The sequence below is a fragment of the Glarea lozoyensis genome, assembly GCF_000409485.1.
Source record: "Glarea lozoyensis ATCC 20868 chromosome Unknown GLAREA16, whole genome shotgun sequence".
NCBI classification, from domain to species: Eukaryota; Fungi; Ascomycota; class Leotiomycetes; order Helotiales; family Helotiaceae; genus Glarea; species Glarea lozoyensis.
Window position 1 is genome coordinate 1,894,854 of NW_007360990.1, and position 18,509 is coordinate 1,913,362.

Below are 18,509 nucleotides of genomic sequence, written 5' to 3' on the forward strand. Positions count from 1 at the left end.
GTCAGATGACTGGCCAGCAGCGCTTTTGAAGCGGCAGGAACCAGGAACCAATGCATTCAATTGTCACGACAATTGCGGTATGTAGGAAGATTTCGGTAGTCACATTTCTCTAACAGAAATCAGGCCAAGCAATCATCGGGAGCCGATCGCCAGGTTATTGCACAAATCCTACGTTTTTGTCCAACTACGAGAACTGCTTGCAATGCGCTGGACCTGACAACGTTAACATCTGGACATTTTATGGCAACAGTTTGACCAGGGCTGCCACGTCTTGTGGGGGGTTGTCCACCAGCCCTCTTTCAGGTCCACAAGAAGATGTTTCAGTTGCCATTCCTGCGGCTGGAGGTAGTGTAACGCCATCTTCATCATCAGCTTCTGCCAACAGTGGCCCAGCTTCAACACCGACGTCTAGTACGGCATCAGCGCCTGTACCAGATGCGACGATAAGCGAAACAGTAGCAACGGAAGCACCTGCGTCCAGCTCAACTGATGCGCATGATGCTAGCCCAGATAAGACCACAACGGTTCAGATATCATCGACAACGTTATCAACGACTATCGCTTCACCTGGAAGCTCTACCGTCTCAGCAAGCTCAGGTACAATCACTTCAAGCCTCCCTCAAGAGAGCGGACTACCCGGCGTAAGACATTCAGAAGTAACAAAACTATGATCGTCGCTGACATGTTTTGTAGAATTATACTGGCCCTGCGATTGTCACTGGTGCAGCGCGTAATCTTCTTCCAAGTGCTGCCGCCATTTTCGCAATTGCCGCTGTCGCTGCAATTGAACTCTGTGCCTGAATTTGGCAAGATTCTGAAATTCTGTGTTGAATAGTCCGTTTGGTGTGATGTTTCTATACGGGGATAGTGTATTAACATATGAAAAGTCGTTTAAGCTTCATACTCACTCGCTTGAATAGCTCCTGTAAAGTAAACAGCTCTTAACATTTAGCACTCAGAAACCATTATTTAATGTACAATATAAACAGCTGTCGCACATGCGTCAGAGTGACACATGTAAACGTAGGACGATAATTAGTGGTAAAACAGAAGCAAAGGCTTTTGAAATTTTCCCAAATGTCTGACCGTTATCTCGTTCCTAGCGTTTTGCATAAGTTCCGCAAAATAATGTCAAATTAGCTCCAATCAACTTTGAGGAAGCATTTCGCACGAGTACCAACTCATCGACAGCTAGTCCATACCAATAGCTATGCTATCATTTGACTTCCTACCATTGCCACTGGAATGTCGAAGTGTCATAGCTCAGATTATCAGCTCAACCAAGTTCGTCACTCAACGATCGCATGATGATATTAAGGATGAAGAGCAGCTTGTTCCTCAACCCACAAAACCGAAAGCTATAAAAAAAGCCCCAGCTCTGGTAATGACTCCCGCAAACGGGGAATTGGAAGAGAAATTACGCTACAACAGCTCGATGATTAAGCAATGTGATCATTCCACATCAAACGAGAGGCGGATCCATCTGGAAACAATCGAAAGGATGCTTATGTGAGGATCGGTTTGAGCTGATCCCCTTGCGTTTTCAAAGGAAAAAAGAAAATAACGTTAGCGCAGTCACAGTACACGGAGTTGGGGTTGTAGGAGTTGCAACGTTGTGACTGTGGTGTTTCAACTTATAGTCAGATTGCATTTCTTCTGATTCTATCGTAGACCCCCGAGGACTCGTCGCGTCGTGTCGCGGTGTCAACAATTGCCTGGATTGTCTCCATAAGCCTATGGCATCGTCCGGTGGAGATCTGGTTACGTTCTTTGTTGGATTCGCATCGGGTTCGATATATGCGCGTCGGAAAGCGTCGGGATTAAAAATGTGTCAAAGAAAGAAAGAAGTGGGGCATTGTAATGCCCCACTTTGGCACCAACACGTGACTGGTCATCTGACTTGCCCCCTTTCTATGTCGCATGTGGTTGTTGAAGCGCTGCACATACGGTAGGTAGAACAGGCAATTGATGCTTTAGTTGTTGGATAATTTTCTGTGACGATTTAATATTAAATTGTGTTTCTCTCTCTATCCTTCAAGATATACTTTTCAGCCCCTACCATGTGTGTTTTCTTTTAGCCGGTACATTCAGCAACATCTTTGGTATTCTTTTCAATCAACAAGCAGAGTGTATTAAACCATAACCAAGATAATGAGCATTGAAGTTATTGCACGTTACTTCTGCTCGCAACTACCTCGCATCCCATCCCGAGACTCTTCTGCTGTGGTTGATGTTGAACTTTCGACACGATGCAGGGTTCTCCGCTCCCAGGATTAAAGAATCCAACATCTTATCTTATCCAACAACAAGCTCGTTGGTTGACGCGATTTGGAATAAATCGCCGCTCAAATCATTTCTTGGGCGACTTTGCTTCTTGGCTTGGATAAGACCGAAGTGACAAAAAATGGCAGAACTATCGCGAATTGTCGGTTCTGTATTTGCTGTTCTTTGTGCTTACTTATTTTATCATTATCTAGAACAGCAAATTACTCGTCGACAGTGGACGAAGCGACACGGTTGCGCCGATCCACCTAAATATCCCCATAGAGATCCCATCGGATTAGATCTCTTCGTATCAAATATCCGCAACGCCAAGCACTTTCGGATGCTAGAAGGATGGAAAGAAAGATGGCAGAAGTATGGCACGACGTTCAGTGGAATGTCGATGGGAGTCCGGAATGTATACACTGTTGATCCTCTGAATCTTCAGTCTGTTCATGCGCTGAACTTCAGTAATTACGGTGTCCAACCTATTCGACGAGATGCAACCCTACCGTTCTTGGGTGAAGGAGTGTTTACTATGGACGGTCCATTTTGGGATCATTCGAGAGCTCTGATACGGCCAACATTTACGAGGACTAATGTTGCCAACCTACCAGCTTTTGAAGTCAATTTCCAGAAGTTCCTGAACCTACTTCCGAAAGATGGGGAGACAGTGGACTTGAAACCCCTATTCTATCGCTTGGTAAATTTGAACAACACTTGCTGAGGATTCTTATAATAATAATGATAGTTTCTTGATACATCCTCTGAATTCCTATTCGGCGAATCCGTAAACGCACTCTCAGAAAAAACACCTTTCAAAACCAAGGAGTTCCTCGATGCTTTTCACTATGCGCAACGAGGAATGGGAGTCAGAATTCAAATGCGCAAATTCAAGTTCCTCTTCCGCGACAAAAAGTGGTGGGAAGCAATCAAGATCTCTCACGACTTTGCGTACACTTATGTCGACAAAGCTCTAGAATTTCGGAAACGGTATCTTGAGTCCAAAAATTCGGGGAAGAAAAGCCTGTCTGAAGATGATGACAGACATCCGTATGTTTTGTTGCACGAAATGGCAAAAGAAACAGATGACCGAGATAATCTTCGGAGCCAGATTATCCATATCTTTATCGCAGGTCACGACTCAACTGCTATTACTGTCGGTCATGTATTCTTTCACCTCTGTCGAAATCCTGAGGTTTATGAAAAGCTTCATGCGGAAGTCAAGGCGTTGGATGAGGAGTTGACATTCGAGTCGCTTAAATCAATGCGTTATTTGCAATATGCCATCAAAGAAAGTAAGTTCATTAGTAGAGTTTATCGAGAGTGGGTTTATGCTGACATACCTAGCCCTACGTCTTCATCCCGTCACACCACTAGACGGACGTATCGCCTACCAAGACACCATGCTCCCCACCGGCGGCGGACCAAACGGCGACTCTCCAATCTTCGTCCCCAAAGGCTCGCTCGTAACAACCTCACTCCACGCTCTCCATCGACTCGCACCATGTTTCCAACCAGATCCAGATACGTTCCGTCCAGAACGATGGGAGACGGTACGACCAGGATGGAGTTATCTTCCATTCTTCGGGGGTCCAAGAATTTGTCCTGGTCGTTAGTTGGCGTTAACTGAAGCTGCTTATGTGGTTGCTAGGGTGGCGCAAGAGTTTAGGAGGATAGAATGTAGAGATCCGGTCAAGGAGTGGGTTGAGGAGTTCAAGATTACGGCGAGTAGTAGGAATGGGACGCAGGTTGCTCTTTTTAGAGAGTGGTGATATTTGTCGGGTTGAGCCTAACATTGTGTATTTCTTTAGTCATGTCAACATGGGAGAAAGTATATTTTCCACGATATCACTTGTTAAGTTGTTCTTTGGCTCTCCCTTCGGGGATTTGCTATCTTGGTTTTTGACTAGGTTGGAATATCTACAGTGTCTACATGTTGTTTCTTGCCGGCGATGGCCCGGCGGTGTGAATAAGGCTCTTAAAGGAAGCTTGCATTCGAAGTCGTTTTCGATTATGCCACGGTAGAATACGTATCCGCATTCCTTGTATACACTGTCTGTTTTTAATGAATCGATTTTAAAGCCGAAATCTGTGTTGAACCCCTTCGACTTTGATCAAACAACACAACATACATTCATCCTCAATTTGAGAAATCTCGAGTCGGGAGTTTTGTCTTTGCAATGGAAAATGTAGTAGTTGCAAGAGCTACCAAAACATCCTTCTGATCTGCGAAGATAGTAGTCATTTCCTGCCACATCAGTTGTCTAACCACAATCTGTTCTCATCTTCTCTTATTTAAATCTTATTGCTCATTATTTGTAAATCAATCATCTTATCGAGAAATGATTAACTCTATTGTTCTACTTTATTTGGTCCACATTACGGCTGCCTACGAATGTTTCGCTGTCAAAATGCACTGCTGGCGGTGGTGGTGGCTGGGTAAATCAGCCTTGGGCGTCAAGCCTCAGCCTTCTGTTAACAGCACATGAAGAGACCTTTCATTTTTAACACCTTCAAAAGGACCTTTCAGACGTATCTGTCTCGTCTTGGTCGACGGCTTTCCAATCTTTTGCGTCGTATTGAAACTTCCAGACTGTGGAGATGACAGATTTTATCCCACGGCCAGCGGTGCCATTGACAAGCGATGTTCGTTTCGAATCCAACCTCGATAACTATCCCGAGTCCGTAACAGACGATGAAAACTATACTTTTACTCCAGCTCCTATGCCCAACACGATGATTTGGCCACGTGATAACATCTATTCTGCATTACCATACTCCCATCAACCACTTGGCGACGGCCCGTGGATACGCATCTTACGACTAAGCCCTGGAATGGACCGCGATCCCATCAAAGTTTCTCTTCAGCCGGTGAATCTCGACGATGCCGTTAGCCAGTATGACGCCCTGTCGTACGTTTGGGGTTCCGACTTCATTGCTCATGCTATCGACGTGGACGGGTGCAGCTTCGCCATCAGGGATAATCTGTTCAAGTTTCTGGCAAGCATACGTGACCCGGAAGAGTCGCTTAATCTGTGGGCAGATGCTATCTGTATTGATCAAAAAAACACCAAAGAAAAGAATCATCAGGTGCAGCAGATGGGGAGAATTTACAAGGGAAGTCGTGCGACACGGCTTTGGTTGGGCCAGGGCGATAAGAACGTGGATTCTTTTCTGCATTCTATTGCTGAGTCTCAATACAAACCTCCAAATGAATCCACAGTCCTAAAGCCTTCACAGAGGTCCGAACTTTCTTCAGAACAAAATGACAAAATCGCTTTCTCACGTGGATTACATTGGATTCTTTACAATCCTTACTGGACACGTCTTTGGATTGTTCAAGAAGTCATTCTTTCACCAAATGTTCGGGTTTATGTGTCTCGAACTGGCTATTCTTGGGAAACATTTGCCCAGTTCTGCAAATCTGGGGCAGCAGAAATGCAAAGATACTACAGAAATGAGATTGCAGACAAGTTATCTCAGAGCACTATAATTAGTTTAGATCGACAAAGGAGAGAAAAATCTGTAAGAAATTTTGTTGATTTGATCAAAATTTCTGTACCTGTGAGTGCTTCGACGTTCGGGATCGAGTTTTTGGATTGATGGGCCTGGTTGAAGATTTTATGCTTGAAATTGACTACAAGCTGTCCAACGTGCAACTTTTCGAGAAAATACTTTGCGAGTATCCTGTTCAGTTTGCCGAAGACCTTGCAGGAGTTTTGTCCACAGCTTTGATGTCATTGAGGATCTTCTTAGAGCCAAGACTCGTCTTTACTGCTGATAGTATACCGATCAGACTACAAGAGTGTGGCGCTGTAACTCGGAAAAACGAAACACTGCTGTGGAATTTACACCCGAAGCAAATCGTGGTATCGAATTCAGATATAAGAGATGAAGAGTATAAGCTCTACAGCCTGTCCAAAACACCTGGTGCAGCAGTCATTAGGGCTGGACGATGCTCCATCATTCTAAAACAAGGAGTTGTGATCCACAGGAATCATAAGGTGCTGCGACCTAAAAGGATTATTTATCCCATCGCTGGAACAGTGCTCGTACTTCATCCCGTTGAAACGTCAACAGACCGCCTTTCATACAACTTCGAGGAGCTGATAGAAGAAGCATATGCGTTTAGAGACGCTCAAGAGAATGGATATGGACCATTGATCTTGCAGCTTCTAATACACATTTTTGGCCGAATATTTTACTCGAATGGCTTCCAAAAGTCTACTAAAATACCTTACTATAATGTGGGTACGAGGAAGCATGAGGTTTGGAACCCCTTTCGATTCTATGATCGAGAAAGTGAAGATGATAAAGGAGTGGCTGGTTTTGCTTTCTTCAAGAAAGACACTGTACTGGTGACCGTTTAGATGAGATTCAGCATCCCGTCGTCGGGCTTTCACATCTTGAATGTCATTTTGGAACCTAATAGCATTCGGCTTTTGTGATTTATCTGTAAGCGAGTTCCCTCTCAGCATGTCGTGTTCCACCACGATTACTTGACACACCGATAGCGTTGATTCTTTTTTGTGTATGTCAGAGGATCCTTAGCACAAAACCCATCAACCACAAAAGTCAGCACTCCAAAACCCCTCCCATCCAAAATCTGCCCATAATATCGGCAGAATCATACTCAAAACGCCATAAATTGCTATCAAAGAACTTCACAGCACATCATCACCGAAACCAACCCACAAACCTCAAACAACAAGCCGCATCCAATCCCCTGCCCCGCACCACAACAAAGAATACCCGGCAAAATCCGCAATCGAAGCCCCATAGAACAAACACATTCTTTCCATGAACTTCTTACGAACCGAATGAAGTACTCAATAAGTCTTCTAGAGCCATTTCTAGCTTCTAGAAGGGTTCTAGAATAAGAAGAATCTCGGCAGGAAGAAAGAAGGAACAAACGAAGGTTTTACGGCCCCACTGTTTTGATCTGAATCCGGGGCGGGGTGGGATGTGATGTGACAGCTCATGCGGCGGGTTGTAGGTCATGTGACAGAAAGATAGAGGAAGATGAGGGATGCTGGAGAGAGGGAAGGGAAATGGAAGAGACATTTTGTACCTTGGAGGCAATTATTTTCTCATTCACAATATCATCATGTAACATTCAAATGGATTTCATCCCTAGAATAAATACAAATCTCAAACCCCTCCTATCCACCTCTTAACCAGATCTAAAATATATACAGCAGAAGGTAAATGTGAAAGTTCAAAGCCAAAGGTACAAGGTATCAAAATCCATAACAAAAGCACCGAATCATCCCGTTCCATCTCGACGAGAAGAGCTTATATAAGACGCCAATTTTTCTTTTCCGTATCCATTCCATTCCAGAAACGCCATCGCTAAATCCCAGGCTTCGTGGTACGCCCAGACACCCGAAGAACAAAATACATAGAGCATCAAGGAGTGAATGACGAGTCCTTAGTCGTAGGTCGACTAGGCTGAAGTTCCGTCATGCTGTCTCCGTCCGCGAAAAAGCTTTTGCTAGGCGAAGGGCGCGGTTTGCGGATCGTCGCACCACGGTGTTCGACGTCTTGTTCGCTACGTTTGCTGCGGCGGAAGCTGGGGATGCGGATATTGCTGTCTGCAAAAGGATGGCCGGCTTTGATGTTTGCCCAGAGTTCTTTGCAGGCGGAGAGACTGGTTGTCGCGTAGATGGTTGCGTTCCAGAAGCCTTGGAGGGGGAGGACGAGGGCGGAGGTGTAGGCGAGACCGAGGGAGATTTCGCTGGGGTTCACGACCGAGTAGACGCGGTTTGCGGATGAGGGGATCCAGGTTACCATCATGGCGAGGAAGAAGAGGAGGGAGACTTTGGTGTAGGACCAGATGGCGGTGTTGGCTTCGACTGCGGTGTATCTGCGTGGGGGTTGACGGTCGATGGTTGGTCTTGGTAGTGGGAGTGCGGTAGGGGAGGCCATACTTTTACTGTCTGACTTTTCGGGGTATTCGTTTCGAGGTGACTGTTGAGCTTGGGCGCCTGTTATGTCGACGGTAAATGTGTTTACGGTAGAGGGTTGAGGTTGTTGTGGATAACAGATCTCCTGCGAGTTTTGAGACGAGTTGAATTTGGATTTGACTGGCGTGATGTCCTCGTAGTTGACAGAGATGTCAGTGGTTCGTTGTATTCCGTCCATGAAGGCGAAAGCTTTTTGATCCGGTATGGCTGTTTCTCCATTGGAAGAACTGTTGTTGAAGTTTCGAAGTTGCTTCCTCTTGACCCAGATGTCCTTGCCGGCACGTAGATATATGCCAAGTGTCAAAACTATCGCGAACCTGTTGCATGTTAGAGAGGTAGGACCGAAGTTTTGTGGAACATACCACACAGGCCCATAGAACAAACAGATTCTGAAAACGTCCCACGAATTCGAGATCCAACACCAGAGAGTTGCGTTACCGTACATACGTCCCTTGCTCTCTGATTTGACTGCAAAGAAAACCAAGGCTGGGACTAATGGGATGCCGTAACAAAGAAGTATATAATACTTTTCCAGAGCTCGGAGTTGGCTCTTGTCGTACTTGCGGTAAAAAGTGAGCCAGACGTTGCAAGCCATCGCAAGAGTCCAGTAAGCATCAGCAGGCATGAACCTGTTATATAATGTTAGAAAAGAAACACAATTTTGAACGAAGATTTATATAGACGTACATCTGGATGAGAAAAGCTTGGAATTGACACATGGGGCCTCCATGAACGAAGTTTCTTGACATGAGGGTTGCAATGTTGGTGAAAATATTCCCAGCAGATGCATAGAAGACCAGCCGGTTGATGGGCTTATGGAATGATGGTGACGCGGCATATGTAATAACAATGAAAGCAATCCCGACGAGTGACAGTGAAGAGGCCACTCGCTCAATTGTTGCGAAATTGGCGAGATCCTGTGGTGAAAGGGTTGTGGCCTTCATATTTTCGACGTGTGATTCGGAAAGATCGATGAGTCGAAAGTTATGAGGTGGGATATATACGAGGGAAAACAATTCTGAGGTAGTTGATTTTGAACAAAGGGCAATTAAAGCTGATTCCACATCCGAAGCGGTATCGAACCCAAACAAAGACCGTCAACGATCCAGAGCGCCCAAGAGTTGGAACGAAGGTCTAGATCGAAATGGCGGTAAAATTGGTGGAGTGAAGAAAGTGAGCGTGATGCCGCGAAGTCAACACCGAGCTAAAGGTGAGGTATAAGTGGGTCGAATAGCCAAAAGAGGGATCGTATGAATACAGTTGTTCGATCCTAATGGGGGCGGGAGTTGCTGACTGAGCGAACCTCAAACGTCCAGTTCTTTGTACTTTGACGGAGCACCAGGCGCAAGAAGAACTCCTTGGGAGTGGTTTCCAAATGTGGAGCGCGGAGGTGAGTTCAAGTATTCGGCAGCGGCAGCCACTTCTTCAACATCCACGACCCAAAAGCGCCATCCAACAACAACCCCCAACCTCAACTTTGGCCGATGAACGACTAGGATGAACGACTGTGATGACCGAGATGTCTGAGAGCCGAACGGGGGAGGATGGGCTGAAAAAGGAAACCCGTTTTAGGATCCGCCGTCGCGTGTTTGCCTTCTACGCGCAGCTGTCCCGCGCACTGGATTCTTCTTCTGGCTATCTTCAGGATTATAGAAGGTCGCAAATGGCTTTGTTGATGGTCAGAGAAGATACTAGGCTATCTGCATGCCAGTGTAACCAGTTTCGCTGTTCTGGTCGACAATTGGAGCGCCTGCACACAAAACACCAATCTCAGGGATGTCGTCTACCTCAGATAGAATGAGGCGGAAAAGTCGATGTTGGATGTACAAAAGCGTCTAGTCTGGCTTGCGTGCGAGAACAAAACAAGGTGGGATTGCTGACAGATGTCGCCAGGTAATGGAGGCCAGGTATGCTTCCTCAATGGAGCTGCTGCAGTAAGATACCTAGTTGCGGCAGATGGGAGGATAGAAGTCTCCAACAGCGGGAGAAGACGATGAAGAAGACGTAGGAGTAGGGAGCAGGAGAGAGGGCGAGAACAAATCAAGAGGCCATCGCCGCAGATACATACCAGACAAGCAACTCTTGGAGCTGGCGAAGACATTCAACCACGGCTCGCGGCAGGCCAGGTCAGGAGGGACAAGGTTAGGTTTGGCACACGAGGTCCATGCCATGCCGGTACCGTAAGAGCAGAGGACAAGCATGACCGCGCGGGGTCAGCCAAGAGGGGGGCCATAAGTCAGAGGCAGGCTCCGGAGAGGTCGATTCGGCTTTTGGGTGATGAGTGCCATGCTCCAATCTCCAGGTCTGTGAGGAGCGAGATGCAAGACGGCAGAGTGTGGCGTTCGCAGCCATGTATAGGATGCTTGTCGCTTACATTACTGATATGCAGAAACACATGTGCTGAGTAGTAGGCGAGTACGTTGTAAGTGAGCACTTTGAATAGGGCTGCGGGCGAGTTTGCTAATACTGTTAGCAGGAATAGGGTTGCAGACCGGAGGCAGGAGAGTGGCAGAGCTTAAGTCTGATGCTCCTTTGGATTCAATATGCTACCCTGCCGGTTGGGGGTGATTCTGTGAAACACAACCTCGGGTGACTCCCGAATATGTTCAGTACATTTCTTCAGCCAGTGAGCATGGCGGTCTACGGTGTTTCCTCTTTGAAGCTCATTTTCCTCCCCATGGGTTGCACTTTAACAGAGCTTGGAACCGAGCATTCTTCAACGGCGCAGTATCTTTGTTCTCCTATTCAAGAAGTCTTATACAAACGATGCTGGTATTCAATGCCACGCGGAGGCAGGGTTAAACAAGCCCGGCACAGACGAAAACTGTCATCCGAGCAATATCACACAGAGGCGGCATTGATCGTTCGATCAATATGTCAAGAACCATCAAGATGAGCCACTGGCGTCAGTTCGGCGTCGTTCGTGCGCGATATCTGAAGATTGAGGCACTTTTGAGGGATCGCTTGGACCAGAAGACGGGCAAAGTGCGAGCAAGATTCGAGACATGTAAATGCTCAAAGATAACGATCTGGTGGAAGCTTTGGAAGGTGTACACAGCCGACCGAAGCAGTGGCTCCAGCCGGCTGGTTGACAAGCGGCCGGGTACGGATTGGTATTTTTGAGAATCAAGCTCGCTCGTTGGTTGGATATGTTGGTGCGTACCGAAATTTTCTGGCAGATGCTCCTCCAAGGTCAGCAGTCTTTTTTTGCTTCTTGCGGCTGGCGGGCGCTGATAAAGCTCTGCCTCCACCATGCTATTCAAAGCACAGTAATTCTCACCATACCGACGGGATGTACGACGCGAGGTTGCAATCACAATCACCAACGGGCGGGGAGAACAATTCCAGATGGTTGAGTTGAGTTATTGCTGGTACCGAAGGACAATTGGTTTGTTGGATTTGGAGGTCGAGGAAGAACAGTGCAATTCGCACGGGCATGATTTTCACGCCTAACTCAATTGAGTCCGGCGCCCAAGTTCCCCAGATCCAACAAGAACACCCTGCCAGAAATACTTCTCCACCTCCCCTCCGAGCAACCTGTCGCGGCACACCCTCAGAAATGCAGTTGGCCTTGGGTCACACCGCTTGTATCTTTGTGGAAATGCATTTGTATGAGGATATCTGGTCGACCATGCTGTTAGCGCCGGGTATTGCCCGCTCAACCATTCACGAAGCAACCAACTGAAAAGAAACCCCAAATCTTCAACTTTTGGTAGAGATGCACTGTAACGTCGAAAGGTCTGGTTGTCGATATCCCCGGACGGAGAGAACGTCTGAATGAAGGTCAAGCATTCTAGGCACGTTCCGGCCACTTCGGTGTTGTTTCAATGTTTGTTTCGGTACTCAGCAGTCCAATCACAACCTGGAGTATTCGAACAATTATTCAATTCACCTCGTGGCCACCGTAATTTACATAGAAAGCCAAACATTCTCCGATCTGTTCATCACGAAAAACATCGTTGATGATGCAAAGTTGCTACTTCCAGTCTCGACATGCCCCTACGTGCGAATGGTCGGAGACCGATTCAAATTCGATTCCTACCAAATATCTCCGCAGCCTGGGAATTCTCAGGATCTGGCCTCCCAGGTACCTGCGTCGCAAGCGAAGAATCTTCAATTACAAGACGTTGCACAGCAGCAAAACTCTTGCGATCCAATTGAGAGGGTATTTTTCAGCCTTCTCATACACGGCGACAAAGGGCTTCTTTACTTCTTCGCCGCAACCTGGAGTTGATCATTCGAATTCATCTCTTTAGGAAACTACTCCAGATCTTCGACAAACCGGACCATCATATTCCATTTACTTCAAGCAGTGATGCCCCTGCATGAGAAAAGTAGTGTCACCTACCCAAGAAGTCGAAATCTCCTTGGGCTGCAGATTCAAGGTTGAGCGGACATAGATCCAGGAACAGGATACTGTTCCCCAGGATGAAGCAGTATTCAAGCATCATGCCCAGTATCTTCGTCTAAATTGATCTAGGATTCCATTGCTTGGATCGGAGTTCCTATTGACTTGCCTCCGAGGGGATTTTCCGCTCCAAATTGAAAGCTGACATGGTGCGTAGTACAAGTGTAACACCTACTGTACTTAGGTATTCTGGTCCAGTATCTTATCTTCGTACATCTGCAGTCATCGTATGGCTTACGGAGCTGATTCATGTTCTAATTCTACATCAGCCATGCGCAAAGATACTTCATGAAATGGGTTCCGGTAAGCTAAGGCAAGAAGCTGGAATGGTGTGGTTCTAATTGAAGTGAAACGTCTTGGTGATAGTGGCTTCGAGATACTCTTGGGACTGAGAGATACTCGTGGATATCTAGGCTCGTTCGAGACTTTCAATCACCACCACGGCTACCAGGTACCAAGAAAACCACTGCGAAGTCGGCTACGTTGCCAATAACATCGAGCCGTGTCTCGGTTACAGCTTTCCACAGGGTAGTATCACGACCCGAAGCACGAAAAACCCTGATTGTAATAAGCTTCAAAAGACGTGGGCGAATCCAAATATACAATTCTTTGGCATTTTACTTGCTTTAATTCCCAGCATCCATCTCTAAATCCATCAAAAGTTGAAACGAGAACTCCCCGCCACGCATTTCTCGAAAAAATTCCTCATCTTACGAGCTGCCTACGGTCGTATGAGGTGCAAGCATTATTACGATGCTGGTCCATGACTGACAGGTGACTTGGATGCGCCGCAACCTCCGACTGGACAGCACTGACAGGCAACTCAGTGCTCTGAGGGGATCGCTAATTTATTGCTGTTGGAGATTCTGGGGAAGTGGATATGTAATTTCTTCTTGCGGGGTGGCCCGCTCCAACGCAGATCTATCTGTTCGATCAATTCATGCTCGTCCATGTCAATATGGACACAGCTTCACAGCGACGACAATATTGAGATTTAGAGCGCGCATTATGAAGGATTGAAGGGAGTAAAAAGCAAGCAAAAGTCGCTACCGACCTGTCTGACAGATTCGTCCTTGTGGCACGTCGGTACGGGTTGCTTTCCAACGTCTCGCAAAAGTGAAAGCAAACTAGCACCGTTTGTCGTTCACTGTGCAAAATTCCCCACGTCAAAATGACCAGGCGATGAGCGCTATCATTGGTTAGACATTTTGACAATGCCAACAAATGCTATTGTGTCCAGACCGGCCACCGACCAGTCGGCTCAGAGCCCAAGCTCGTCAACCAAATGTAGCACAATCGGTCGCTTCTGCCAGCAATCACAATGCTCGAACCTCCTCATGCGGTAACTTCAACTGCATGTTTCAACTTCGAAGATCAACCCCACGAGTCTCTTCGGTCACTCGACAAACAATCGTTGAAACCATTACGTCGAGCTTGGATCATGATACAGTCGTAGTTTGGCTCATCTTTCCTTCTCCAGGTCCCGACGAGTGTTTTCTGCATTAGCTCTGTTCTTATCAAGGACAAATCGATCCCAAATGGAAATCCGAATCGGTTGGCGCAAACATTTGCATAAGAAGACGTTTGTGGGATGGATTACGACGTGCGTACGAGACGACGCCCTACCTCACCTTTCAAGCACGAATCCAGCAAACGGTGTAACTTTACACTGAAAAAGCTTTCTCTTCTGCTTCTCGGCATACTTATTTAGGAAGATCGCTGGACACGACTTACATAACATGTCACAACCGTCTGCATTTTCGCGCATTTCCAACATCAATTGACGCAATGATACCGTCTATCAATTGACCCATCAGCTCGGGTCTCCTTTTCGCCACGGGTTACACATGTCGGCACTTGGCGGTCCACACACACCTATTCAGTTGGAACAATTGTATTTGAACGAGCGCGATTGGGATTGTACACACGAGTTGCTACTTTCAGAACCTCCTTTCTGGGTTGACTGAGGCTAGGTACAGTAGAAGGTGCTCGGGCCGTGCCTCTGCGTGTTCTTGCCACGAAGCTGCGTCGTCACCGCCGTTGGGGAGGTCGAAGACACGGGTCACTGAGGCGAGGCATCTGGGCCGAGTTGCGCGTTGATGGCACTTTGGCATAAGGGGGGTTGGTCGCGTTCGAAGGGCATGTGGCAATGATTTTGCTTTGTCTCTTCGCAAGACTCTCGCTGTTGAAGAAACTTGACGTCCTCCAACTGCTTTCTTTTTCCTTGGTCGCGCATATCTTTAGCACGTTGGAGTGCCGTGCAAGTGCAAGCAGAGAACACGTATACTTCTTCTCAGTGTTGAAGTATCTTGTTTTCATACGGTTTTCCCTATGGGTTCAAAGTGCTGGCAATCTGCCTTTTCACTTCTTCCTACGTCTGAGTTTGCGTGTTACCAGAATCATTGTTGACTTGTTATTCAGTCATCTCAGGAGACGCATCGTGAAAGTAGTCAACTTTCTTTGGCTGGCTGAGCATTCGACTGGCAACAAAAATGCGAACTTCCCTTTCTCTGATGGCCCTTCGGACGCGAGACAGGCTTTACTAGCACCAAGATGTCTGACGCCAAGATCTGGTAGCATTCTATAGATCGTATTAATACAGACTCTATATGATGGATTTGGTCTATGGAACTCCAAGACGTTGGATGAAGAATTTATAACTGCTTTACAACAGCTCAATGAGTTTCTGATCCTCACGATCTAGATTTAGACAATGTCCATCTTAAGTTCGTTAATCTATTCCTGAGCTATGAGGCCAGCAACTGACTGGAAGCACCTAGTGCGCAGATTAAATGGAATGTGTTTCTTTCCGGCCCCACGAATGCTACTGAGGGTCCCAAAGAAATTTCCATATGATCTCGCGATATTTGTCGTCGGTTTGCTGCGCCCTGATTGAATGCATAAAATGGACATATAGCGTAGGTTGCCTAAGAGTGCTATAGTTCGATACGTTGGTAGGAATGCGCATCCTTTTTTTTTAATATCCTAAGCCCTGTCTTCAAGCTAGCGAACGCGGATCCAGCAGCTATAGAACGAGCCATTCTCGTCTCCATCTACGCGCGTCAGAAGGCCATTTACTGTGTTGTCAATTATCCCCTCGGCGATCACAACTCACCCACTATCTAAAAAAGATTCCATAAACAATCTGTTCCTCAATTCAGCTTATGCAAGTAATTGGATTATGGCGGCTCAACGGCGAATGGCGACGGGAGATGTGGCAATAGAGTCGCTCGTAGCCTCCCTTCATAACTGGTACTTGGGGATCTCCAACTACTTTCATGAATAACTGAGTATTGATGCGTAAATTTATGAAATTGTTCTTTGATTTGAGCGTAAAGATCGTGGCATAACTATCATCACTACTGGGTATCATATCCTCATCCCATATTAACCCATCCTATCATATCCCCCTTCTATATCCCATCTACTTGCCACCACCAGCCTTCTTAACCCCATTCGCAACATCGGAAGCACCTCCCTCAATACCACCAGTAACGTATTTCACTCCATCGCCCAAAGGCTTGCCCGTCTCGCCCGTAACACCGTTGACTGTATCACCGACTCCACGACCGGCGGCTCCGACGACGGAGCCTGCTGTGTTTACGACGCCGCTGAGTCCGTTGCTGTTGGATGGGTTGTTAGTATAAATTACGAGAGGTGGATGTATGGAGAGGATAGTAGAGGGATTGAGGGGTGATGATAGAGGGGTAAATGAAGCTTGACATACCCAACTGTAGAAGTAACCCAACCGACTCCCGACGACACATTATCCTTTGCGGTGTTGTTGTTATTCATGATGTCTAATTTCTTTCTGTATGCGTATAGTTTCTTGTGATAAACTTGTGATGTTTCGAAGTTGGGTATGTGGTCGTCAGGTATATAAGGTTCGCTTGCAGACTGACGTCACTAGTCCCGCAGGGAACATGCCAACTTCATATACTTTGACATTTTGACGTGAAAATTCTCCGATTTGGGGGATGCGATGGAATATGCGGGATGAGGGAGTGGAAAGGTTGTTTGTGTTGTTTGGGGAGGAAAGTGGTGATGTGTGGTTGTTGAAGAGGGGGTGGTGAAGGGTCAACGCTAGATGTTTGGTTGTCTCGCAACAACAGTTGGACGACATCTCAAGCTGTGTAGGTCTTGATTGAATAAATTTCTTACATCAATTGATGGATTCTCCTGTAATAGAATATCACTTGGGCAACAAACACACTAACGATTATTTGCACCGATGGTATACGAGCCAGGTTTGTGCAATGGGTATACATACATGTAATTCTTTTGCCTGTTTCAGTACTCGATCTGAGCCACTGAAATTGCACATTAATGGACATTCTTCGTGAACAGAGCTAAAGGTTCAGATACTAGTGTACTACTGATAGTGAGTAGGTCGTTTTGAAATATGCCATATTGGGAGCAGACTTTTAGCGGCGGGTTGCTTTAGAGGGGGACAGGGAATGGGAAGATATTTGAGGGAACTTTTAGGGAGGAAGTCATTCAGAAGGTGTACTCAGAAGAGTGTGTCGTGGATTAAATTTGAACTTAAACTATGTAGGAGTGAAATGACTGTTTTCGCCCACAAGAAAATAAAATAGAAGAGTGTTAGTGAAAAGAGCATATGATTGCAAGATTATCTCTAATTAATCGAAGTTCACGTGTACTAATAAAAGTTTGACACCTGTCAGGAAGTATCCCTGCTGCGTCGAGTGGCAAATGACTGACAACCGGGAGGGATGCGTGGACATACCTGAGTTGAACAGGTTCGCACTGGGATTGATAGGGATCAAGACGTGGTTTCTAGGTGATGTGATTGATGGGATGGCTTGTTGTGGTATAATTGTAATAATGCTTTGGATAGATTTTGAACTTTGGAAGAAGATATAGCGTTTTAGGAGTTGATGTTTCTCGTAGCAAAATTATCTCTTGTTGCCGACTCTGGTGCATTCAATTTACCCTTCGCCTACATTTCTTCTATCTGACCGAGCTTTAATTGTAAAAGAAGAAGTTCCTACTCCATAGATAGAATTCTGCATTGACTCACCGTTATCAAAGTGTACTATCAAAGGAATGAGGTTTCTTTCTGTGTTTTTCTTTTGACAAAACTCACTGGAATTACGTGGGTAATAAGCATTTAGCTATTGAATGTTTCTTTTCATGCTTTCGTAGATAGAAGGCGGGATAGTTGATGAATATATTGTGGTGATAGATGTGATGTCGTGCAAATGGCGTGTCACACAGTCGATAAAAACCCCATAGAGAGGGACTAGGAAGTTGATTTTTCTCGCTAGTGAAGGATTCGAGTGCTGAACTCGGATCAAAGTCTATGGGTGGAAGGATTGAGTCATAAGAACATGGGAGATAGAATCAGAGGTCCGGGGTAGGAATAATCAGCTTTCCAGTGTTCTTACTGATTTCTCAATAAAATATGAGAATATGGGGTGGACGATCAGGAATATTGCGATAGACAAGTAATATTACATAATGCCCAAGACAGTTCTGGCAAAGAATATTGAGCTTTGTATCAGAACTTACTAGAAGAGGTAGAGGTCTTGACTAAACCACCGTAGTGTGCAAGCATATCAACACATTTGATGAGGGAAATTCTGAGAGGCCCATGAGCGCCAAACAATCCAACCTTGTACTCAACCTGACAGAAAAGAAAACCAGATTTTTCAAGTCCATGAAACAGTGTATCACATTACCCGTTGGATGTATCAGAGGGTTGTTAGGTATTGAAGTATTCCACTCAAGAAATTGCAGATGTCAGGGGGACAAATAACCCATAGAGTTTGCTCCCGAGTATCTTCCAGTTACTTCGCGCGGTCGAGTTCTATGGTAAGTAATATTATTGGCCACTTAAAGATAGCTGG

The 18,509-nt window shown here is 46.1% G+C and overlaps 5 protein-coding genes across 5 annotated transcripts; 3 read left to right on the forward strand and 2 right to left on the reverse strand.

The window, feature by feature from the left end:
• Nucleotides 1–50: 50 nt before the first annotated feature.
• Nucleotides 51–801, forward strand: GLAREA_07886 (uncharacterized protein; the record flags this gene model as incomplete). Its single annotated transcript, XM_008082573.1, has 3 exons — nt 51–81; nt 124–641; nt 694–801. The coding sequence occupies 3 exons, from the start codon at nt 51–53 to the stop codon at nt 799–801; spliced, it is 657 nt and encodes a 218-aa protein (XP_008080764.1).
• A 1,603-nt stretch (nt 802–2,404) lies between these two features.
• GLAREA_07887 (Cytochrome P450) lies at nt 2,405–3,881 on the forward strand (the record flags this gene model as incomplete). The annotated part of the gene is made up of 3 exons (XM_008082574.1): nt 2,405–2,965; nt 3,014–3,560; nt 3,613–3,881. The coding sequence occupies 3 exons, from the start codon at nt 2,405–2,407 to the stop codon at nt 3,879–3,881; spliced, it is 1,377 nt and encodes a 458-aa protein (XP_008080765.1).
• Nucleotides 3,882–4,866: 985 nt separating this feature from the next.
• GLAREA_07888 (uncharacterized protein) lies at nt 4,867–5,868 on the forward strand (the record flags this gene model as incomplete). The annotated part of the gene is made up of 1 exon (XM_008082575.1): nt 4,867–5,868. One exon carries the CDS (start codon nt 4,867–4,869, stop codon nt 5,866–5,868), a length of 1,002 nt encoding a protein of 333 aa, XP_008080766.1.
• A 1,806-nt stretch (nt 5,869–7,674) lies between these two features.
• GLAREA_07889 (Family A G protein-coupled receptor-like protein) lies at nt 7,675–9,175 on the reverse strand (the record flags this gene model as incomplete). The annotated part of the gene is made up of 3 exons (XM_008082576.1): nt 7,675–8,548; nt 8,594–8,860; nt 8,919–9,175. 3 exons carry the CDS (start codon nt 9,173–9,175, stop codon nt 7,675–7,677), a joined length of 1,398 nt encoding a protein of 465 aa, XP_008080767.1.
• A 6,888-nt stretch (nt 9,176–16,063) lies between these two features.
• On the reverse strand, nt 16,064–16,434 carry GLAREA_07890 (uncharacterized protein; the record flags this gene model as incomplete). Its single annotated transcript, XM_008082577.1, has 2 exons — nt 16,064–16,262; nt 16,367–16,434. The coding sequence occupies 2 exons, from the start codon at nt 16,432–16,434 to the stop codon at nt 16,064–16,066; spliced, it is 267 nt and encodes an 88-aa protein (XP_008080768.1).
• Between the last annotated feature and the right edge of the window lie 2,075 nt (nt 16,435–18,509).